Source organism: Eufriesea mexicana, unplaced genomic scaffold, assembly GCF_001483705.2.
Source record: "Eufriesea mexicana isolate 0111107269 unplaced genomic scaffold, ASM148370v2 scaffold100, whole genome shotgun sequence".
Taxonomy (NCBI): domain Eukaryota; kingdom Metazoa; phylum Arthropoda; class Insecta; order Hymenoptera; family Apidae; genus Eufriesea; species Eufriesea mexicana.
The window spans coordinates 1,520,048-1,544,494 of NW_016908280.1; the positions used below are offsets into that span (position 1 = coordinate 1,520,048).

Sequence of the window (24,447 nt, forward strand, 5' to 3'; positions counted from 1 at the left end):
TATTACACCGCGGCTCGCGAGCAACGACACGCGCGTGCGAGCGGAGAAAAGCGGTTAGGCGAAAAGAAAGGAGTACGAACGTATTCCGTAACGCTGTCCGTCAGCCCGCTTCGAGCTCCCCGCGTTGCAACGGATGCGCGTGAATACGTAACATCCCGAACCTCACTCTCGCGCGTTTCCTCCGCGCCCGACAGCCTCTGTCCAAAGAGAAGCCGTGGAGGATAAACCGAACTACTAATTAAGCCGCGGAGACCGGTAGAAGGAACCCCATCGGCTCTTCTATCCGACAACGACGGCCGATGCGAAGCTAATTCCTCGACTTTCCTATCACCGGATCAATCGTGGCCGGATTCGACGGGTTCCAGGCTGAAACTGGCCTCTGCCAAATCGAGTAACGCAATTTCGCGTCCGATCGGGGCCCACGGACGGCGTTAATATTAATGATCGTGCCCGGCTACGTATTCCAGGATTCGTTTTCTTTTCAACCAGCGTTGATTTATGGGTCGGTGGTTTTGCGCCGGTGTCTCGTCGGTCAGGCCACGACTCCCGTTTATCGATCGAGATTTATCGATACGCGCTGGAAATATGTCCGCGCGATCGGCTACCGGCAATCCGCCGTTTAAACCATCGGGCATCCATTAGGTCGACGCTCGTGCCTAATTCCCGATAACGATAAGCACGAATAAGAATATTCCTCCGTTGCCCGTTTTTACCCCCGAGGATCGGCGATTTTCCACGAGCCTGTACCGAGGATGAGGAAGGAATCACCCGGTACGTGAATCGGCGCGAAGCACCGCGTAATACCAAGGGATCACGGTGGACCGGCTAACGTGATTATTATAAAGTCAATACGTTGCTAACTCATCAGCCGGCTCCGCCCTCTAACAGCCCGGTAATATGCACCGGCCAAGAAGTCAGTTACGCTCTATCAGTACGCTCCTTCTCTCCTTCTTCCACCGTCATTCCCGATCGCCTCTCTCCCTCGATCTGACCCTTTTCCCTCTCCCCGCATCGCGCTCGGCGTCTCGCTTTTCGTTCCTCTCGACCTTCCCGCTTCGCCCGACGACCAGCGTCGCTCGCTCTCGCTCCGTCGAGATGGAAACGCCGAGTGTCTACCTACGTCGAATAGGCACGTAAGTACCTACCTACGCGTGCAACCTACCGTACGTACCTACCTTCCACTTGCCGCTGCTCCTTCCCTCCTTCTCGCTCTGCCTCTTCCTCGCGCCCTCTCGCTCGCGCGCCCGCTTTTGCACGTGCAATACACGCTCCGCGGTACAGCACGACGTATCTGGCGGATCTCGAACGAGCCGCACGAAATCGCTGCCTGCAATTACCCCCGAGAAATATATTACTTAAGGATTGCTCGCTAAGAACGCAGACGATAAGGATGCTTCCACGTCCGGCGATCACGGTCCCCCGCGTGAACTCGCGGACTCCGTTCGGCTCTCCACGAGCTTTCGTGCCGGAGCTTTCCTCTGCGTAGCGGCCGAGTTTAATGGCTTTCGATTTTGCGCCAATCGCTCGCTTCAAAATCTCTTCCAACCAGGCATTTGCGCGCGTTTTAAATATTTCTTTTCGTCTTCACTTCGTTTACATCGGTGATCACTGTGCACGTCCGCGGAGATTGTTCTGGGAAATGGTACTGGAAAATCGTTGGACCACGCGGATCAGGACTTTGGTCGGAAGCTTGCTGGACCACCACTCCGCGAAATTTGGCGAAAATTCGCGAAGATTTGCGGAGACTGGATGGAATTTTGCACGGTCGTCGGGGATCGCAGGCTCCAGCCAGGGTGCGCGATCTACGAAAACGATCGATGGTTATCGGGGGGCCTCGGCGACGTGATGAATGCGTGCGCTGCGGCGTGCAGCCGATAACGTAATACGTGAAAAGGGAAAAGTAAAAGAGGCGAGAGGGGCTCGAGTGTCTGTTACACGCCTTACGGACAGCCAGGAACGCGTTATTACAGCCGCTAGAGGTGCCGTGCGAGGGGAGCAGCGACTTTTTTCCCCGGCAACGCCAAGTTCAAGGTCCGTCCTGGGTTGGGTCGTTTCATTCATTCGCGTTGGAAAGCGCGCGTGTGTGCCTGCCCGAGCACGTCCAGGAACTCGTGCTCGCGCTTCGCGCGCATTACGCGCCGATCTAGAGATCCGACTGCCGTTTCTCCGCTCCATCCAAGCCTCCATCTCGTTTCCGATTTCGAAATATTTCCAGAAATTACCGGCCAGCGGATACGCACGTATGCGCGATGAATTTCGTTACGACGCTTTGTTCCTAGCGTCTAGGGGAAAATTACGCGCGCGCGGGCAAAGATGTTTCCCGAGAAGGTTAGATAAGAATCCGTCCAATTTCGGAGGAATGTCCAATTTCTGGAAGCTTCGCGATTAATAACGCCATCGAGACGATAGCGTGGCGATCGGGTTGTTCCCGGAGTAGCCGTTGAAAGACGAGCGCGGCGAGAAAGCGCGACGAAGTGTTCGCACGTAGGGAGCGCGCGGCCGGACAGGTTTTCATGGTTAATTTCGCGAACACCGCGACGATCGAGGCCCTCCGCGCGCCGAGGTGCACACGAGGACGCGCGTGATCCAACAACGTCCGCTCGCATACCCGTGTCGATCCTCTCGCACACGCGCGCTCCACGCGAAGTCCGTACGGCGATGAATCGAGCGGACTGCGCGTCGGTGGTTGCCGCGGTGGTGTGTGTTCGCGCGTGTACGTACGCGCGTGTGTGCTCGCTCGGGCTGCAGGGTCAGAGGTTAAGCGGCGTGATTGAGTCTTGCTTACAAGGAGCCGCCCTTCGTTGCTGCTCTCCGGTTCCTACCTTCTTCTTCGTGGGGAAGGAAACCATAATGCAATTTAAGCCATAATGCTTGACTTTAAATTGAAAAGATTGCCCGGGGGATGCGAGGGAGCCCGACTATCGCAGCGGCCACGGAGGCGGTGGTGCTGATTCCGTGCTGTGGTTCCAGCCCGAGGAGGATGAGGTCGCATCGAAGGGGGGATTCCTCGCCTCTCGATCCTTCTATAATGTTCCGTGCGTCGGTACGCGAGGTTCGAAGACGCTGCGAGACGCTGGACCAGCGCACGCGTGACGCCTCGCCGATCTTCCGACCTAGGCAAACCATCTCTCTCCGGCTGACTTCCCACTGTGAACCCCTGTTCACGCCTAGGCCCATCGACCTCTGCACCTCTGGTAACCGAGGCTGGTCAACCCCTTGAGACGGAGATTAGCTAGAATCGCCACCTTCGACGCGGAATATGCGTCGTTTGGACGCGGCAGATGGTCGACTCGAGTCTAGGAATTTCTCGAGGTCGCTATGAGATAGGTTCCCGGTTGCTTTCCCGATTATTCCGGGAAGAATCCTCGCGCAGATGCGAGCGGAAGGTGACGAGCAGCTTCCGACGAGGAGCGAAGGACCGTCGGGTTAATCGTATCGGGAGGAGCTAGAGGCTGATTATTCTCGGTGAAATTGCAACATCGACAGGTGTCGAGGGAAAGGAATTCCCGGCTGGAAGTTTGGAAGATCTAATAATTTCGAGCACGAAGTCGAAGTTGTTCCCTCGATTGGCAAACTTCGCCACGCGGGCCCGCTGACCAATGGCCATCTGTCGGGTCGTTGCTGTACTGGTTCCACCCTTCAGCCCCCTCGCCCTCGCCCCCACGGCCTGCCACGCTCCAGCTTACATTTCCAATCAATAACCGATTGAACAACCCCCGCTCAACCCCCATCTGCTCGCTGCTCGCAGGAATGACTTTCTCCCTGGTGGTTCCTCCTGCTCCAGGAATGGATAATTGCGCGCGGAACCGTGATCGGTGGCCGATGGAAACCTAACTCGCGGTTTTTTCCATTCGTACGCGAAATTTCGAAAATTAGAAATACCGTGCTATCGCTGGCAAGTGATGGACGCTAACGCAGGAAATAGTATTAACCCTTTGCACTCTTTTGCCGATCTTTTCGTCACAGAAACATAGTAATTCGCGGACTTAACGGTAAATAGGAAGTGCAAATTAATTGTAACGCGTAGAATTATTTTATTTCGATGTTCCACGTGTCGTTGGACAATTTTAAATTCGAGATATTAATTAACAACGATCTTTACAATCTGATTAAATGGCGACTGAGAGTCGCCTCTCGAGCGCAGAGGGTTAAGAGTCATAGCAGAGCAGATGGGTGTGCGGTCTTGCTTCCAAATGAATGCATGGGAACGCTCGGACCGAGCATTTTCGAAAAACGGGGAATAATAAACAGCGACGTAGGCTTCGACTCGGGAGTTCAGGGCGACATCTAGGATACGGACGAAAGAACAAACGGTAGCGCGAAAGAATCATTTTTGACGGGATACGTATGACTGTATCGAGTGATCGAGAAAGAAAGCCCATCTATGAAAAGAAGGAGTGGCAAACTTTAAGTAAGGGTGCAAGGGCGCGGGCACTTAGTCGAGACGCAGCGAATAGAGGATCGTGCGTTTGGGAGTTAGAGTTGAGAGAAACCTATGCGGTAAAGATCGGATTAATAAATCAAAAGGGACTTCTGATTCTGATTATATTTTATATTTCTTGATGGTACAAAATAAACGGAGGCCCGAAGTCTTCTATGATGCGTGGTGCGCACCGTACACTGTCAAAAATTGTGCCCCGTCCGGTGTAACCCTTCAGCTAGGTTTTTACAGATTCTATGACAACCCCTTGCGTCACTCAACCCAGCTTTGAAAAGTGATAAACTGGATGGTTCCTCGAAGCGAAGATAGATCTCGATGCAGAGTGACGCCATTGAAATAAAGATTGCTCTCGTACCTAGTGTAATATTTTAGTTAAATAGATGTGTTTTGTTATTGAAAAGGAGTCGTTGTTTATTAGACACGCAGATCGCTGTCAGCACAGGGTCGCAGAGAAATATGTATCAAAAATTCGCGCGTCTCTTGGAAATTTTCGAAATTTCTTCTTCGACGATCGCGAGACGATCGCGAGCATAATTAAACCGCGTGTTTCGAGCGAACAAAAGGGAACGATCGATCGTGGATGCATCTTTTTTCTCTCAGCGAGAGTGGCGAGACGGGGTGGTCGAGGGAGGCGAGATGATAAATCAGATAGGTGGCAGCAGCTGGTGCTCGGGAAATTGCCTGGCCATTGTATCGGGACGTGTTATTTTGGAAAATCATCTCTCGGCTCTTTGCCTGCTAATTTCGGTGGGCCTTGTGCCCGAAATTACTACCTACTTCCTGGGTCGCGGACCTGCCGGTGGCCGACAACCCTCGGCCCGGGCATATGGAATGCGGTTATGGACAGCCTATCGGGTTTCTTCGCAGGAAGGCTCGCTTTGCCGTTAATTGCGACCGTACTTCTCTCGGTTTCCCTATTCCGGAAATATTTTCTTCCTTCCCTTGCCCTCCGCTCCCTACGTTCAATCATGCAACGAGTCCGACGTGTCTCGGTGCTCCGTTGGAAAAATTTTTAATATCCTCGCGAACGCGATGCAGACGAGAAAATTACCGCAAACTGGTATCCGAGACTTCGGAGTTGGCTTTATCGTCGAAGTCAAGCTGAAATCGAGGTAGACGGCTTCTACGTCGGTGTGTGAAATTCAGCTCCAAGGGTGAAAGCAACCCTGTAGGGAAACAAAGGTTCCCGTGACAGGGAAACTGCGTCGATTATGACGGAAACAAATCATAGGCGATTTTTTCGCCAGTAGCGGGATAATTGACGGTTCCTACGGTATTCCTTACCGATTTTCACGGTTCGGGAAAAGGTTCCGCAATCGCGGTGCCGTTCTCCGAAATTCGTGGAAACTTTCTGATTCTTCAAAGCTTACCGCTGCTGAATATTAAAGATTCGGGCGAATTTCTAACAGGTCTACCTGGCCTCTTTTCATTCACGGGTTTCCCTCCCGTTTGCCAAGCGTATAGATATGTAAATTCGCTTTTTGCCAGCTGAACGAGTCCGACCGCCGAAAAATTTCGGCAGAGAGAGAGTCTGACGGAGAAGCGATAGCAGGCTGCACGGATCCGGAACGTGGGTCCGAGGGTAATGAGAGTCTTAGAGGACCTCGGAACATCCCCTTGCATTAGCATGTCGAAGGATGCGTCGATCGGGGCGCGTCGTTTCCAAATGGAAGATCGAAATCGCATAGGCCTTCCCTCAGGTAGCCTTATGAACTCATTAAGACGCCTTTGTGGTCGTGTACGCTTTTCACCGATCAGTGCAGCTGATGGACTGACGTTGTTACTTTTAAAGTATCCCCGGGGATTTTCGAGAGGTTGTAATTTCGTTGGTTCGGCGAAATTTTCGAGATCCACGGTCCGTTGTTCTCCGTGAAATTGGATACAGAGGAAATAGAGGTTCGCGACGGCGATATTACGTTTGCTCGATCAGTTCCACGTTTATTCTGTTTTCCCCGTTTCATGGAAAACACGGACGTGACCCTTGGCGTGTTCGCGTCATAATAAGGGTATAAACCACCCTGTACGCGAGGGCGGAAATCTGCCCTCTGACCCCGCTAACCTCCACTGGCCAGAACACGAACGGCGTACGAGCAATGCCGTTATACAATGACGCAGTCCGCTGCACCCTAGACCAGCCTGACCCCTCCCCACGCGGGACAATGAAAGTATCCCTGTAGAAAATTCGTATACTCGTACCTGTAATATTTTCCTACGGTATACAGTCCTTCGAGTTACGAAATACACGAAATATCCAGCAACTCGGTCTTCGTACCACCCCCGTGCATGGCATAATTATCGTACTTGCGCGACGCGACGAAATCTTCCAGGGGACACGTTCGATACGCCCAATCGCAGGTCGGAATCTCCCACACGAGTTGCACGAATTTCACGGCAGACCAGATTCCCGTATCCGAGAAGGCAAACGTTAGCCACGCGACCGTTCGCGTCCGAACAATCTGGCAGCTTCCCGCCCGGAAATTTGTCCCAGACCGGCCATTACCGTGGGCACAATTAAAGCCAATAATTCACCGGGCCGGGGGGTAGCTTAGGCCCGACAGCAACGCATGAAAGGGCAAAGTGTCCACCGCGTTCCAGATTTTCGAGTGTGTCCATTCTTCCCCTCCGCCCTCCGCTACGCTAGCGGACGAGTGGCCGCGCGCGCGCGCGCACACGCGCTGTCCTAACAATAATGGCCACTGACCATCGGCCATCCCTGAATATTCCGGGCCCGGACGATGATTCAATCCGACAATGGACCGTTCGGTCGGACAATGCTCTGGTCAAATGCACTATCGACGGCAAACGGCGGACGGGGGTGGTTGCAAAATAGGGGCGGCGAATGGACCCTTACGCTGCTCTCTCCCGCTGCCCCGTTGAAAGCGTGGGTGGCTGAACGGAGCCTTTCACGCCGCACCTCTCGCATTTTCTGCCCGAGAATCGGACGGTCTCTGAAAATTTGCTCGATTCTCGGTCTGATCGATCTCGAACAGAAGAGAGGCCACGAATGATATATGTCGCGTGACCGGGCGGGAATTCGGAGCGAGAGATGCGGGCCATTTTCTTGCTCCGATGCTCTTCCAAGATTCGGTTACTCCTCCGCAGCCGTGAGTCCCTCTATCCGTGACCGAGATCGAAATAATATGTCGCGATTTTTGTTTGCCACCGGGACGCGTAGCAAAATATTTTTCGCTCCTTCGTACACGTTTCCGATGCACCCGGCTTTCATCTAGATTCCTTCGACCCGTTTAAATTTTCCCTCGGCTGGCGAACGGCTAATCGCTGGCCCGTCGAGAACTTGTTTACCCAAAACCCAGAGAACAGAGGGTTTCTCCGTTTCGTTATCTCGCTGCGAGTAAAATACGGCGCACGGTTACGCTATAGGGGAAACTGGTAATGAGGTGCTTGATTGTTTGATTAGAACCCCGCAGTAACGCAGGCTGACGTTGGCCCATTTCGTTGCCCGGCGATAATTAAGCCAATGGACTAATTAACCGAATTAGATAATTTGCAGATCGATCCGGGTGTAAAAATAATTGAGCCCCGACGTTAGTCGGCCGTAGGTTTTTTCTGGCCAACGCGGGTATTTATACCGGCGTGCCGTGGGAAGGCCAATTCCATCGCAATTGCTCAATCAACATTTACAATAATGATCAGCGATGGCGAGCAGCTGGGACGAGCGTAGATTGATCCAGGACGGCTCAGCGAGTCTCGGCAGCTCGTGCCACGCTTGCACCGACTCGAACTCAACATCGCCGTGTCTCCGTTCGACGCTCGATTTATTTCCCAAACCTTCCCCGGCATCGGTCTTTAAAAGATTTACAAGCAAGATAGCCATCGGAAATGTAGATTTTCGCAAAACAGGGAAAACCCATTTGGAGTTTTCTTAGCCTCTTAGCGCGGAGGAAAAAATTTACGGTACCCCGAGCGCCTGGTCCTTCAGCCCGGGACGCAAATCTGTATTTTTTTTCCCCCCTTTCTCCCTCTTTTTTCCGCCTCTTTTGCCGAGGAGGTTACTCTCTAGTTTTACGACTTAATGACTCCTCCGACCGACCAGGCATTCCGAAATTCCGATGAACTGCACCGCAGTTGTTCCTTATTTTTTTTTCCTCTTCCTCGCCCTCGCCCGCCATACTCCCGAGCAGCACCCTTCGCACCGACCAAAGGGCTAAAGGAATAACCGGCGATGGAATTTACCGCGAGACGAGACGCTGATAACCGTTCTCGTAACTCCGTTCTCTTGTCCACGATTCGTGGAAACCCCCCGGTCCCGGGCCCTCCCCGAGGAATGATCTTCCAGCGCGAATCCCTTAATCGCGATTATCCGAAGGTGTTTAGGGAACCGGAGCCGAATTGGAGCAGCCGTCGGAATCTTTGCCGAAATTAAAAGGCCGGGCGTCGCGCGGCGTGGAAAACGAGGGCGATAGAAAAGAGGGAGAAACGTTTCTATAATTCAGCGCGGTAGCTTGCGAGACGTGGATCGTTCGGGATCGAGGATCAGGGGCGGATAATGTATGTACCCTCTGTCGAGCACCGCGAGAGAGAAGAGAGCAGTGGCACGTACCTCTGTCTCCTCGCCGGCACGTCTCTCTCTCCTTCACGCTGGCCTTGCGGAGGGTTTGCGGGGGTGCACCCCCACGGGCCAGCTGAGAAGAGGGGCAGCGCTGACCAACGCGAACGGACAGCTCTTGGCTCACCAGTAGACAAGTTGCCCCCGGCAGGCCAACTTGGGGCACCCCCGGTTTTTCCAAATCTATCAGCCACTCGCGCCACAAATTTCGCACGTTCGTGCATCTCTCGTTTATCTCCTCTTTGTCTCCTCTTTATCTCATCTTCATCTCGTCTCGACAGCGTCGGTGAACCGGTGAAACCGGGCTCGCGAGGGCGAGATCGGTCTGGTTCGTGTATTTACGTTTGGTGAAGGTTCTGTGCGCGAGACACGTTGCTTTTGCACGGGAACCGAGTGCGTGGTCCAAGGGAGTCTGTTCGCTTTTCCTGACACGAGGACCAGAGAAAGTCTGGCAGAGAATCGATATCGTTTACCGCACTGTCAAGGGTTTTGCCATGGTCGTTGGGATCTGCCAGTTTGGGAGCAAGAGGAAGATGCACGCGGACGCGAAGCCCACCTTCCGGATACGTAAGCAGAACCTTTTCTTTCTTTTTCCCCCGTGGACGAGGGAAGGCTTTGTTACGGATCGAATCGAAGAACCGCGCGGTTGATAATTCCACGAGGGTTCGATTTTCGCCTAATCGAATTAATGGCATTCCACTCCGGCGGGGTTCCTCGGTCGAACCCATATCGAATTCGGTGAACGATAATACCAGCATGCGTTTCCTCTGGAGAATTTTTATGGAAAAACACCATTGTCCCGCATGGGGCAACGTGTTTGCTCGAATTCTGGCGCGCTTTTATGCCTTCGTTGTATATTCCTGTACCCTCATAGTCTTGGAATTGGGTAGGTTTAATTGAAAATTTATTAATCTTCCAATATTAATACTAAACGTAGCGGTACTTTACACGTATCTATTTTTACCATAAGGGGTCAAATAACATACGTAAGGTATGCAAAGAATATTTCTCGGTGAAAAATAAGTTGAGAGAAATTAAACAATCGGATAATATACGAATTTACGGAAAGTCAGATGAGCGAGAGAAATAACGATAAATGTACAATTATAGAGTAAATTTTGAAAAGAGACATTCGACTCCGCTTGGTAAATTTAGTGTTAATAAATTGGTGGAAGCTCGAGTATCTCGGCGCGAAGGGAAACACAGGGAACGGTTGTCGGGGTTCTCCGCGTCGGGGAATGAAATGCAAAACCAACCCCCTTTCCGTGATTAGACCAGCGTGCAACGATTGGGGTTGCTTTTAGGTCGAGGAGGGATGCTCCCGCCATTTTAAAGTCCCCACTCTGCTCGTTTGTAGTAGCTTCTGCCCGTGCTCGCCCCATACGCTTCAGATTATCCGTGGACGCACTCGAATTCCATTCTGTCGTCCCTTCGACTCCCTTGTATCCTTTTCCCTGCGTTCTCACCCCTTCCCGGCTCTTTCGATTCTATTTCGAGATTGTTGTTTCCCCGATTATTCCGAATACGTCCGATCGATTCGTGCGGGGAACGAGCCGCCGGCTTAGCGTAGCTTCCGATTCGGTAATTAGCTCTCCGGGGTGAAACTGCGCGATCGTCGCGTATGCTAATCGATCCTGCGATTCATAAATTTTCATGAAATATCGGCGAGCACTTGCGGTGATTCCCTCGTAAGCCTATAACGATAGTTTAATAGGATTATATCGCGATAAGTCGAACGTCAGTCACGCTTTGCATTATCGATGGATTTCTCGCGCCTCTCTATCGATTCCGCTTAGCAGAGTGCAGGAAAAATATTCGTTCCACTGTCCCAGTAATGCAACTCGACGAATCGCGAGATGCACGCGACCTTCCGTACCCACGAGCGTTCCGTGTTATAAATTTTCTTCGCGTTATCGAATTTAAAACGGATTAATTCCAGCGAGCTGCTTCCACGAAGCTGTAACGCGCGCTTTCCGACGTTTTAACGAGAAAAATGTGGCGGGAGAGAGAGAGAGAGAGGGGGGGGGGAGAGAGAGGGGGAGAGAGTTAAGGGCGAGTGGCGATGGATCTCACGGAAAATCTAATTAAATCGAGCCCGCAGAAAAACTGGTTTCATCGAGAGGCGAGGAGGCTCGAACGAAACTCGGCTCGTAATCTTGGGAGGGCACCTTATCAGATCGTTATCAACCGATCTGACCGCGTTCCTGCTTCTGGGTTGGTCACGATCCCGGGGTCCAATGGCCCTCATACCTTCCCGCTCCTTTGCCCCTCTCCTGCATGCGGGCCTTACTTCGTACAGTACCTTAATTAAGCGTTATGACTCGAATTCCTTGTTAAGCGAACACGTAGCCTCCCTTGGTTGCGCACTCGACCAGATCCTCCTCGAGTTTCGTACAAATTTGTGGCCGTGTTGCTCCAACGGTTCGCTTGCCCCGTGAACCAGCCTCGTACCCCGATTTCCATTAAATCTTCTAGCTGGTAATTAATTTCATATAGATATTTATATATATATATATTTTCTTTTTCCTAATTAGAGATCGATACGTTGGTTCGTTTCGATTGTTTACAAGAGCGTAAAAATAATGACTAAACAGCGCGTCGAACGGTGGCCATCGCGTTTCTCGGCGAAGGAAAATCGAGGAAAAAGGCTGACTAATAGAGAAGGGGAGAATCGGAGGCTCTGTTTGCCGGCAAAGTCGGAAAATAATATTTCTCGTTTGCCCGTCAGTAGCAAAATGGCGCTCGAATTAATTAATTACACGTTCGCCAGGGCTGGTAGGTAACTCGATTTCGCGCAATTGAGTTGTTCGTTCGGAGGCGGGCATCCGGCCCCCTCGGCATACCTCCGTTTCCTCTCGCCCGTTTCCCGCTTCCAAGTCGTCGTATTATCGATATTTGCACGCTACGATAATTATCGAGGCCCGAGATCTGCTCACGCCTCGACGGCCAGGGCCGTTTTAATTCGCCCCCTTGTTTCACGGCTATCCGTAACCGCGGGCTCCGTTGGTGTTTTTGAAAAATTACGGGTATTCATCATTCGGGACAGTCCATTTCGCGATAATTCACTTTGAACAAACGCGGACAGCGCGAGTTGTCGAACAAAGATACAGCCTTTGCCGCGCGGCCTCCGACCAAATAAATTCTCGAATTATTTATGACTGCTTAAGACGTTCGATTTAATTGCAACGATGTCACGGTGATGCGAGGTTCAACCTTGATTCCTAGTATTAATAAATACCGCTCGAAACGAAGAATTAATTTCACGCGCGATTCTCTAGACGCCGTACCCTCGGCAATCGCGATCGTTGATAAAAATAACACGAAGCTCCTCTACGTAAATGCGCATGGATCCCGTGCACGCTGCAAACTATGTGCCTTTATCTCGTTGCTCCTTATTTCTTCGACTTTCTGCTCGCCCGTGCCCCTCCCGCCCCCTAGCCGTTCGTGTACGCGTGTATACATACGTGCACACGGCTAGCTCGCCAGTGCCAGAAGCACTCTCGTTGGATATAATATATCGTCTGGATTAGCGGAGCCCTCTTATTGTTTTCCACTCTTGCGAGGATCCGCTTCCCTCCCCCCGACCCACCCTCCGCTTCCAACCGTATTCCCGCGTTTCTTTCGCCTCCCGCTTCCATCCGCGCGCTCGCGTCCTTAGTTATAACTTAATTACAAGAAAAGCTGCTCGTACCGGCAGCCCGGGCTGCCTTCGAGCGATATATATTAGATTTTCCGTCATTAGAAACTTTTTGCCCCGAGAAATTATATCTCGGAGAAGGCGAAGACGGAGAGAACAGGAGGACGATTCTGGCTCGTTGCCTCTGGCCCGGTAGACCCTAAGAACGTCCGTGAAACAGGCTCCACCGATTCTTGCGCCATCGTGGACGATCTCGAACGAGCAAGGAACTCGTACAAAGGCGCGTACGAAAATTTCATCACGGAAAGGACGCGTCGCGCGGATCTATGGAGCATGAATTACGCGGCAGATTCGCATTGGCGCGGCCACCTGGCGCATAATCGCGTCGATTAAATTTCCATCTGAATAGCACACGGATATCGGACGTGAAACGATGATTCGAAGCTGTCCGGAGCGGAGGTAACGCGAGAGTTGCGTGGAGCCGCGGATCGAAGGCCGATATTCAAGATGTACCGGCTGCACTCTCGGCAAACCTCTCTAATTACCGAGTAATTATGAGCATCGGCATGGACGTTCCTCTTGGTAGCTTGTAACGCGGCCAAGAACCACGGCAGGGTCGTGTCGTAATCGTCAGGTCTAGGGAGAGAGGTAGCCATGTCGCTGTCGCGCGGCTATTGTGCCAATTAAGGCGAATTTCTGTCGTTATTATTTTTCAATGGATTACACACGCGTCCGAGGTGCATTTGCATTCGATGAATATTTCATTCGCCACGGGCACGGTGGCTCTCGCGAGACGAAAAGCGGCGGTTAATTAATCGAGCGATCTGGACGGTTCCGCGGTGTGTACGAAAGCTCGTTTAACGGGGCACGTTTGCTAGATGGCAGATAGCGGCTGCGTGTTTCGGAAACATCGATACGTCGCGGGCTGTAAAAGCCGTCAGTTCTGAAATTGGGTTCAAGGTAGAGCGGTTAACGAGTCTAACAGCTGCAACTTTGTACCGAGGCAGAGTCCCGAAAGGACACGGTTCGCTTCGGGAACCGAGACCCCGAGGAATCCTTTGTTTCGCACGCGCTTCTGCATGTAAACGCCGCGCAGTCGTCCTCCGCTCTAATCAAAAGCTCATTAGTCAGCATCCAGCGTGTGTCTCCGCGCGAGCCTGATCGCGACGAATCCGCCACGCGAGTGTCGTCTAGAGTCACGGTTATTTCCTCGTCTGCTCGCACGTAGCTTCGGTCTCGATTGCTCCCGGCCGAGGCGTTTCCCTGACGAATAAGTCGACTCCATTACCTCGCCGCGTGAAGCACTTACGCTCGCCTCCCCTGTCTCTCCTCGTCGCGCCGGATGCTTCCTTCGGTGGTGGCCACGGAGTCGCCTGGAAAACCATCCCCTCGGGCGCAAGGTCCGCGTACGCGTCCCTACGTGGCCGTTAATGGCCCCTCGTTCTCTCCGTCTCTACGTGCAACGAAATGTCGTCGCGCTACGACCCGCCCGTACGTGTCTGCACAGTTTCACGGTAATTCGAACGAAAATACCGTAATACGGTACGTGCGAAGGTGTCGGCCATACCGGCTTTCCATTCGGCGATCGTTCTTCCCGTGATACGCGCGGCCACCGGCCTTCTGCCACGATTTCCGATTCCACCCGACACGTTCGTCGCCGTTCCCAGATACACCACCAGAGTCGGCCTCTCGCTGCAGAGCCGCAGAAATTAGCCAACCGAGATCCGGCAATCTTTATTAATTCGTCGAATTCGAGGGTGAGCGAACTCCCGGAATCTCTTTAAGAAGTTTAAGCTTCGCCGCCGCTTCTCTCAAATTCCATCGGCAAAGTAGATGAGCGGTACGATACGCGATGTCCAATTTCGCGCGCACTTTCGGTAACCGCTGTCGGTTATATCGGCGCGAAATTCAATCGACAAAGTGGCTGCAAGACAACGGGGCGGCCGATAAATATAAATTCCTCCGCGAGAGTCGATACGCATCGCGCGAGTGGAAATATTACGCGCGCGGTGCGCGGTGCGCGTATTATCTGGTCCCGCAGGCCGGTCGAGGCAGCCCGCAAATCGCGTCGAATTAACTCGCCGTAAATTACGGCGCCATTTTCGAATTGCCACGGGCCGGCCGGGGACCGGCGGATCTCGAGGAAGGGCTGCAAGATCGCGCGAGTGCGCGCGTGTCGCCGAATGGAAAGCAATAAAAGGGGGCAGGGGTTCTTTTATGCATCGGATGCTCGCCACGCGACCCCAACCCTTCCCTGCTCGTCCTCGTCAATTTCAAATAATTTCTCTCCGCCGCGACCATTTCTTTTTCCTCCCTCCCTTAACACCGTGTCCACCGATGTCGCTTTTGCTACCCTCTGTCGATGCGTCTCGTTCGATCTCGTCACGTTTTCACGAACGGGGACGACGAGGAGTGCCAGCGTGACACGGTTCACCCCCGTCGAACGAGGAAAGATCGTTCCGCGAGCAATTATTCCGGGATCCGTCAGTTCGGTCGCGGGATTAGCTGTTTCGAGGACGATTATCGGCCGATGATCGATCGATCGGCGCGTGAAAGGCGCGTACTGACAGCGGGGACCGTCTAATTGGACGGAACGCAGTTGGGACCGTTTTTGCACCCGTATAACGCTCGTTACGCTTCGCGGAAGCGGAGGGGCCAGCGAGAGAGCGTTGCGAGCTCGGGTAGGAGTCCCGATGAAACATCGCGAGTTCTCGGAAACCCCTGACCGGAGCGAACGATCTGGTTAGCCTTTATACCTCGAAATTATCGTGGCCACGCGGGTACTCGTTACTCTCGTACCTCGTTCCCTCGTCGGGTAACCCGAGAGAGAACGCGCGGGTCGTTTCTATGAAAATTCCGACGATTTTGTCTCTATCCTCCGATGCGACTTTTCGTTTATTCGTTGGAATTTCTCAGTTAAATTTCTCCGGCCTCGGTGATACTGCGCGAGACACGCGACGATGAGGCGCCAGCGATGGTTTTTAGCCTGGCGACGCACGAGGATAGCGAGCGGTTCCCGAAGCGATCGGATGCTACGGTAGCGCCAGGCACGGAGGCACGGGGGTTGCAACCCTTTCGCGGGTGGAGCAAGTCTCATAATAAGAGAGAATGCTCGCAACCACCCCGTGTGCGAGTAGGGGTCCGTTGGACAAGGCGGTCGCCATGGAGACGGAAGATCAAGTGGGCAGAGGGGCGGCGTGGCGGGCCGGGTGGGGTGGAGGGACTCGGGGGTGGGTTGATTTCTTCATAACGGCCGCCATTATCGCGCCCTCCGACCGTGCTTCCCCTCCTCCTCATTATGTCCCGGGGCGGAAGGGAATATTCTTGTTTTAAAAATAATCGCCGCCAGCCGGCTCGCGAATGGCGCCGTTTGTAATTGGAAAAAGTCTCGGCTCACGTACAAGAACGCTGTTTCCAACGCGCATTTCTTCCCTGTCTCTCTTCTCCTCCCTTCGCTTCCCTCTCTCTCATCCACCTTCTCCTCTCCTTCCTCCCCGCAGACGCGGTCTCTCTCCAACTTTCCGGCTGCCGCGGATTAGGATTTTTCTCGCGGCAGCGAAGACGTTTGTTCGCCCGGTTATCTTGACGAACGGCGGATTCCGCGGTAAATGGAGCCCCCGGATCTTGCCGGATCTTTATTTCCATGCATTATCTTAAAGCTCTATTGGAACTTTTTGAACTTTCCCGCTCGAGATCACCCTCGGCCGAGCCACGATCCACCCCCTTCGCTCGTTAGACTAGATTTTATCGCGGAGCAAACTCGTCGGACGATCGGCCATTGGTCACCGCGAATCACATGGCAAATCTGTTCCGCTACGGCTACCACCCCGTTCGTACGATCGCAGCGATTTCTCATCGCTATTCACGCCCGTTTCGACGGCACGATTTTCCCCGCTGTATTCAACGCTGGGAACGTGGTTTCCATATCCAACGCCGGTGCATACGTATTACAAGCTGGTTCTTAAAAATTGACGAGGAGGGCCGGCTACCGCGCAAACTAGACGTATCCGGATCCCGCATCTGGTATTCATGGTGCTCCTTCGACGGGAGAACGAGAATGGCGGAGGGCTGGGAGGGGTGGCCGGCGTGACCCAGGCGTGAGCAGGAGAAAAAAGGGAAGAATCCACGGAAAAGTCGGGAAAACGCGTGCTCGCTGCGAATTCAGCGCGATTAGAATATATCGCGACGGGAATGGCTCGGTGCAATATCGTTCCCCGGAAACCGCAGCCTTGAAAGCCACCGGCGGCACAGCGGAGCATGGTGCGGAGGGGTGGTTAGACTACCGCAAAGCAACGAAATGTCAGCATTAATATTTCAACCGTCTCTTGTACGCCGGCCAACGGTCGCCTCTATGCTTATTACACTTATTGTATCGTGGCGTGGTTTAAATATTAAAATCTCGTTTTCCTTGCCGGACGGTGAAACGCGGACACGCCGCAAGACCGCGTGGATTCGACACCGGCAGTCGATACAGTCTTCGGAGCACGCTGCTTCCCATTGCTGGCTTTTTGTACCCGAAACTCGTCGAAGGACGTTCCACCGCGAATATCGCGGTTCTCGTATATTTTAAGTTTGTCCGAGGCGATGTTCCCCATTTCCTTTCGAGATTCCTCCTCTTCTCGAAACTTGCAAACTTCGCGCTGCTTATAAAGCAGTCGAAACGTCCCTTAACTCGTCGCGGTCAAAGTGCATTTGACATTCCGATCCAACTTCACAGTCGAGAATCTACCTTTGAACCGGCTCGTTCGAAGCGTCGCTCTGTCTTTGTATTTTTCCAATCGATCTCGAAACGATCGAACGAAATATCGAGACCTATCGTACGCATCGACCCCAAACGCTGTCAATAAATGTCCCGCGGTATAGACTTTTCCTCTTGCTCATTAAATTAAATTGTTATGGATTACTCGAAATCGTCACGGGCTTCTATTATTATTGGATTATTACTCCAATTGGTGCTCGTTATTCGTAAATAACAAACTCCTGGTAATTTGTAACCTGGGCCAGCATCGGCGTAACGAGGATCTGCATCGGATTTTGCTTTAATCTTTCTGTCTTTTAGCTGTGTTAAGAAGGCGACAGTCCGGTTCCTTGCATGGGTTTACGCAAAATATATATACTTTTAGTTGAAACCAGCAGAATTTAGTTTATTTCTATCTTCTTTCCCATAATTCCTACACACCCTGCACAAAATTCTTCGGAAAACTATCAGCGTTAGAATTTTCACAATTTTCTGACTGAAAAATTCTCTTTGTTTTCTGTTATAAAAATTTCTTGATAGAAACTAAACGGGGGAAGGGGTTGCAAAAGTACAGGCTTTGCCCTTTGCACTGGCTCCACAAATATTATCGTGAGATTTCTGTACGCCAAGTTATCGCCGTTCGAATATTGACGTAATATGGATTCGAGATCTGGTAGATCGAGATCTGCTAAATTTTCGAATAAATTTTCAAATTTCCCACGTCGAATTATTTCGTTGAATACAAGCACGCGATTATTCCGATCATCGGTGAATCACCGACGTATGCTTCGAAACGCGCAGTTCACCCCCGATCAACCCCACGAATCGATGCGGCGTATTGGAAAAATCGATTCCTCCGCTGCATTATTTCGCGGAGGCCGTTGACTGGCCAGGATGGAGCCGTAATAATCGCGTTGTCCCTATAGAGCTTCCGACCGCGGCCATTCTTTGGCAGCCGGTGGAAGTCCGTCGAGTTCACCTGTCCGCGGCTAGCTGTCGGCTGTACAGGTGTCTCGTCGACGTAACCCCGGTGAATGGGAATACGTGCACGAGAGGTGGCACTCCGCGAGTGACCTTTATGAATACTAAGGGAGAAGGGGTTGCGGCCGCAGACACGCGATTCCGGCCTGTCAGAAGCCGATTCCTTCGAATTAATAACTGACACGTCTGTGTTGTCTGTCAGGGGTGAATAAGGAAATCTCGACGATCTCGGGCAAATGTCGAGCCTCGTGGACGCATTTCCCATGAATATTTGGCGACCGTAAGGGTGAATGATTCTGATTTTACTCAGGTCGGAGGAATGAACGAGGAGCGAGGGGTTGAAAAACGTCGTCTGGTTTCACCTCAGTACTTTCACCCACGCGATACGCACGCTTCACCCAGTCGTAGACGATTTGGGTAGAAAAATGGCGACTAGATGGACGCGTTTAGTGCCCAATTCGATGCTCGAGCCGTGAATAGTGCATAAGTGCATGTGCAAAGGTAACAGGTTTACAACACCCCGGAGACGTTGGAGGAACGGAGGGACAGGTGGAATTTATCGCGGTTTCTTCCCTCTTAAACGGTTCTCGAACTCGTGGCGTGGATTAATCGCGTCGGGAGGTATTTCGGGTCGGCCGATCCGCGGATCGATCCGCCCGGTCACGATTCGGATGACACCGTTCGAACTCATCGATCTTCGCGTCGCGGTATTTATGGATCATAGCGGGATCGGTTCGCTCGACCTTTTCCTTTCGAATCGGCAAGGGATATACCGCCGTGGGGCGTTCGTTGCGCTCTTTGTGACTAACGCGTCGTTGGAAAAAGTCGATGGACACACGAACGAGGTCACCGTTCATATTTAATGTAAGCGTGTGCCAGTTTCCAGCGGCAGTCCTTCGTTTAATAATGAAAACGAGCGCATCAAGGACCTCGCATTGTTCGTTTTTCAGAGCCGCGTCGATGATCGTTAGACGCGCTCGCATTCCCGCTTCCTTTTTCGGTCTCCTGCCTTGCGATTATGGCCAACCTTTGCAACTCGTTCGAACTATTAGACACGGCATTATCTCCTGCCTTCATATTCTGTATTTTAATCGCTTCGCGGAATCCAAGGAAATTTCAGAGTTCCATGGAAACCCGCGTCGGCTGTGCCACGAATCCTCGCGATTCCAAGCGACGTTGGTACTTCTTTTACCGAGAAATCAGCAGGGCTGACGTACGCCCTGTTCCGTCGATATGTCATCGTTAGAGCCTCCGTTATTTTCGAAGCCGTGGGACGCGCAGATCCGGCCGTATTTGCGCCGGTTTATCCGGCTGGCGTGGTCGTATTGAAATGTCGCGCGTGCTCTGGTGGAAACGGGACGAGAGGAAAGGTGGGATTATCTGAATACAGTCGTTTTCAGGGGTGAGTTGCGAGTCCCTGGGGGGTAGTAGGTGGCCGGCCAGGGCCTCTCCGGAACGATCCTAGACCCCTCGTGATCTACGATGGTCATCCTCGCTGCGAATGACCGCCATCTTCTTTCCTCCGGTTCTCTCTGTCGGGGACCTCGAATAGATTATTTGAATATCGAGCGAAAGTTGGCCCCGTTTCTGGGAAATTGGGCAAAAGGGGAGGATTTCCCGACATGTGCGAGTGGACGCGTTTTAGCATAATTCGGCTGTTCGATGAAGACTCCGTGTGCCCGATGCTATCGCGGTGATCGCATTTACGCGCCCTCCGGTTTAATCAGGCCCGATGTGGGCGTCGGGCGGCTCTGGGCCGAAATTATAGGGGCTGAAAGAGACGAAGTCGGTCGTGAAAAGGATTCGAGGAACTTGTGGCGAGATGGAGCGACTGATTAGCGAACTGGCGTCGTTGGAGCCTCGCGACGCGAGCGAACGACGTTCTAAAAGGGATTCGACCGGCTTCCGTATAAAAGTTAGGCTAACAAAGATTCCACGCGAGTCCCCGACGATTAGGATAAACGACACTCGCTTAACGAGTATACCATCCCCGGCAAGAAGCATCGGGACTCGGCTTAGCGGCAACGGCGATAAAAATTTCAACGGAGAATCTCCAGGATCGCGCGAGTTCTCTCGATCCCTGACGGACTTTTGACTCACAAATGATCGAGAGGACGCATCGTTTATTAATTGCCGCGACGAGCCGTCGATCTTTATGGGCAGAGATGGTCGGCCGGGACCACGAGTAGCCAGGCTAACGCTCTCGCGGAAATTCTTTTTCGAATCGCATCTATCATTTTTACGAGAAAAAGGCGAAGTTTCCCCGGCGGCTTTATAACGCGACGTCACTAACGAGGCCCCGTTGCACTTTTTGTTGCAGCCAGCGACGCGCTCGGCCGAATCGATAAGGAGCCAGCCTCGCCGGAATCCATACAAGGTGAGTTTGCACAGAGTTTCATCGTCCGTCTGTCGTCCGCTTCCCTCTTCTTCCTCACTCCTTCTCCCTTTCGCTTCGTTCCGCCGTCTTCCTTCCTCTCGCTTCCTCTTCGTCCCGACCACGTTGCCCCCCTCTTCGTCCAATCGCGATACGATTAACGTACCGAAGGGTTTAACCTTCGCCGATGGCAGGAACATAAATTTCACAAACGAATAATACGACACGGCGGAGTCTGAGCGAAAGGCTCAAGTATCGGCATTATAAATCCGCGTCGTTATTTCTTAGCCGGCTTTTTGCCCGGCACGGCCGATCGGGCCGGGGCAACATCGTTTAATTGCAACGATGAGGCTTTAACATTGTGCGCCATCGCGGCCGGCGTGCCCGCTGAAAATCCCTCCGTCGCCGGAAAGGAAACCTGGGCACGCTGATTGAGAAATTTTCAGACACGACAAAGAAATCGGACGGGCCGCCGCCAGCGTCGCCGCGGACACGGGCATTTTATTAATCGACCCACCGGGGAACGGGTTCCGGCCCAATCGCGAAACCAGTCGTAAGAAGGATGCATCATCCCCGTCGTGTGTCCCGCGTCCGGTATCTTCCTCGTCCTTTCTCTTTCGTCTATTCCAAACTTCTTCGACTCTCCGTCCACCGTTTACTATATCGTCCTCAAGTACCCGAGGACCCTTTGATTCGCGCCCTCTTTCCTAAACCGGATCGAAGACCCAGAGAATCCCTACCGTCGCGCTGGTATGACGTTCCCGGCCATTGCGTCCTGAGGCTAATCTGTTTCCGCGTAAAATATGTCGTAAAAGCAATTACTGGGTGCTCGCACGCCGCCCACCAGAGGCAGCTCGAAGGTTTGTCATTTGCCTGGAAGAATCCTTTCGCGGCCTTCCAACTTGCGGCATTATCCGCCAACCTTGCCTCGATCCCTGGGACCCCTGGCCCGGGTGGTAAAAGGGGCGGAATCCTCCCCGAACGAAGACGTCTCCCCGTCGTGGAACCCCCGGGGCTGAACGAGATTTTTTCCCAAAAAATTCCTTGGTTCCTGGAATCTTTTTCCCTCTCCTCGAAGGATTTTATCGCCCGGTCGAAGGACAACGGAGCTTCGGACAGTGTTTCTTCTCACGCGACAGCGGATAGGGGAATCGAGGAGGATTCCATCGGATAATTTAGGCTCGCGTGAGACGCGTCCCTCTGTTTCTGCGTGTGCAATTCTGCTGACCGTCGGTTCGTCTGGAAAACGCGGCTCCTCGGGGCTGTCACGTGTCGCCAAGTGTAACACGTCGGGGATCGCGCCTTGCGGAGAACGCGGCCGGTAATAACGGAGCCGGATCTTTAACGAGCCGGATCAGCGGCACGTTTCGCGTCCCTTCCGATGTACATTACGATCGGGTCTGTCTTCGGGACGTCAAAGAAGCTGGAACATCGACGGTGACGGGACCTTGTTCCCATCGAGACGTCGTCGCGTACAGTTCGCCTCGGATCGACGATCTCAGGGATCACGGATCCCTTACCGGAGTCCAAAATTCGCGCAGAGGTCACGATCCTCGACGGTCTCCGAATGCTCTTCTTCCGAAAGGGAACGCGGGATGCTGAGGTAGCTTCGAAAGACGCGGGAGAAGAAGCTCTAGGAAACGCTGAACCGGTCGTTACCGACGGCAGACCGAAAGAGGATCCACGAATAGCGGCACGGGTTGGACTCGGGTCGTATTTGTCTAGCGAGAGGACGAAAACGAAGAAGGAACGATGGACGGAGATGGCGAAGCGAAAGAGGGAACGACGAGAGACGCCATTGGCAACCTGTGTTTTACTTTATAGCATTTAGCCCCGATTGTTTGTCTTATTGCTATTAGCCTTCCGTCAATTAGCAATTGTATCTTTAATGCCGATTCCGTGAATCGGTTTCGACCACGAACAGCGGCCTCCGACAACCTTGGTGGTTCGAGGGGAGCCGGTAGGAGGAAATCAGCCGGCGAGGAGGGGATTCGAGCGGTCAGGTGGGAGAAGGGGCCCACGGACAGAAGGGGGGCATGTCATTAGGAGTCATTAATATCACGGACCTCTGTAATTTGACACACTTCCGATCGCCTAGCGCCACCACCGCCACCCGCTCCATTTTTCTTCCTTTCCTTCTCTCCTTAAACCTGTCTATTCCGTCCACCCTTTGCCCTACCTCCTCTCTTCACCCGCTGCCCTTCCTGGGCGCGAGAGGAGCAGCGTCTTTGGCTCGATCTCTTTCTCTCTCTCTCTCTCTTTCTTTCTCGTGGCTGATTTCTTCGTCCTCGAGTTGACCGATAAAGATCCCCGCGGGACCACCGGTCGAGATTTTTCTCGATCCCTATGTATGGAAAATAGGATTTATGGCGGCTCCATAATACGGTCGGCTAGAAGTACGACAGAAGGCCACGCGACGTGCTTTTCAATTTTCAAGCCGAAGCTTTTTGCGTCGTACAGGCGTGACGCAGCACGAGACGTTAATTAACGTGTTCTCGTGTCCTCGGTAACGAATCGTCGATAATTAACTCGGCCGTGGAGATCAAGCTGTGCCGACTGGAAGACGCGCTCCTCTAATGCGGACGACATGCGGCCCGATTGCGAAATCGGGCTGCGAAAGAAGCAAGGTATCATTGGGAATGCAAGTAGCCGCGATCGATATGATCCACGGATGCTAATCGAATCGCTAATCGTTTATTCCTGCGTCGTACAGGCACACCTGTTCGACCGATATGGTCAGACCAGAGATTCTTTTAACGCGGGCTTCATGGAGATCTCTCGAACGGAGAACGGCCAAGTCCCTCATCATACTTTGTAATGTAAACTCTCGGCGATATTTTCTTCGTTCTTTGTCTTTTTTCTCCCCGCGGCCACTCCTGTCTTTCTTCCTCCTCTCGCCCTCTCCGCCGTGATCGCGGTTTAATCACGAGACGGCAGCGTTACGCCGGGATTATCGAAAAATCGTGACTCCGTGCTCCCGTTCGATTCCCAACCCCGTCGAACGGACCGAAAGCATCGCGAACGGGTGTCGACGATATAATAGATGCTTATCAGGGGGCTCTTTCGCTCTAGTCCACGGGTCAACGCGTAATTTATGGGCCGATTCTCTTCCACCTGTCGATCGTTATCCGGCTGCCTCGATATCGCTATTGTTTCTCCCGGCACACACCTCCGCGAGAGTTTGTCCGGCTGGTATATTCAATTACGCGCAGGGTTAAAGCCTGCTAGATCCGTCCACGTCCGAGACCAGCCTCTGCTTCTCGCTACTCCAGATCGGTGTCGTTCAACCTTCCCCTACTTTGAGCCGAGCTGTCCCACGGAATCCTCATATTCCGCGCAATACCGATCTCCCTATTCGTACCGCGGTCATCGATCACTCCGTCGATCGTCCTCCAATCGGACTCCTCCTAGCGCGACCTCGCAGGCTATTGCCTTCTTTCGAGTCCGCTCAGAACCGGCATGCAAATCGCGTGCAACGCGACCCGAGACTATTCCCTGAATCGGAGCAGCGCGAGCGCGTTTTTCAGAGCGTTTTCAATCCGATTTCGCGGAGCGGATTCGCGACGGGATGAACGAGGATGGAAATGGGCGAGCGGAAACGGGGGAAAGATCGGTTTCGCTTGGAATGCAAACGAGTCACGGCGATAAACCCGCGACGAGCGGAGGGCCTGGTCGCACGGCCGCTTCCACGATAATACGTCTTCCTGCT

General features: G+C 52.8%; 1 protein-coding gene across 2 annotated transcripts in view; it reads left to right on the forward strand.

Moving 5' to 3' along the window:
• The window catches only part of LOC108554997 (POU domain, class 2, transcription factor 1), a 118,341-nt gene that overhangs the window by 64,864 nt on the left and 29,030 nt on the right, over positions 1-24,447 (forward strand). For both annotated transcript variants that reach the window (XM_017910473.1, XM_017910474.1), the window contains one exon: positions 20,685-20,741. In XM_017910473.1, coding sequence (XP_017765962.1) covers positions 20,685-20,741 — 57 coding nt within the window. The remainder of the gene's footprint in view (positions 1-20,684; positions 20,742-24,447) is intronic.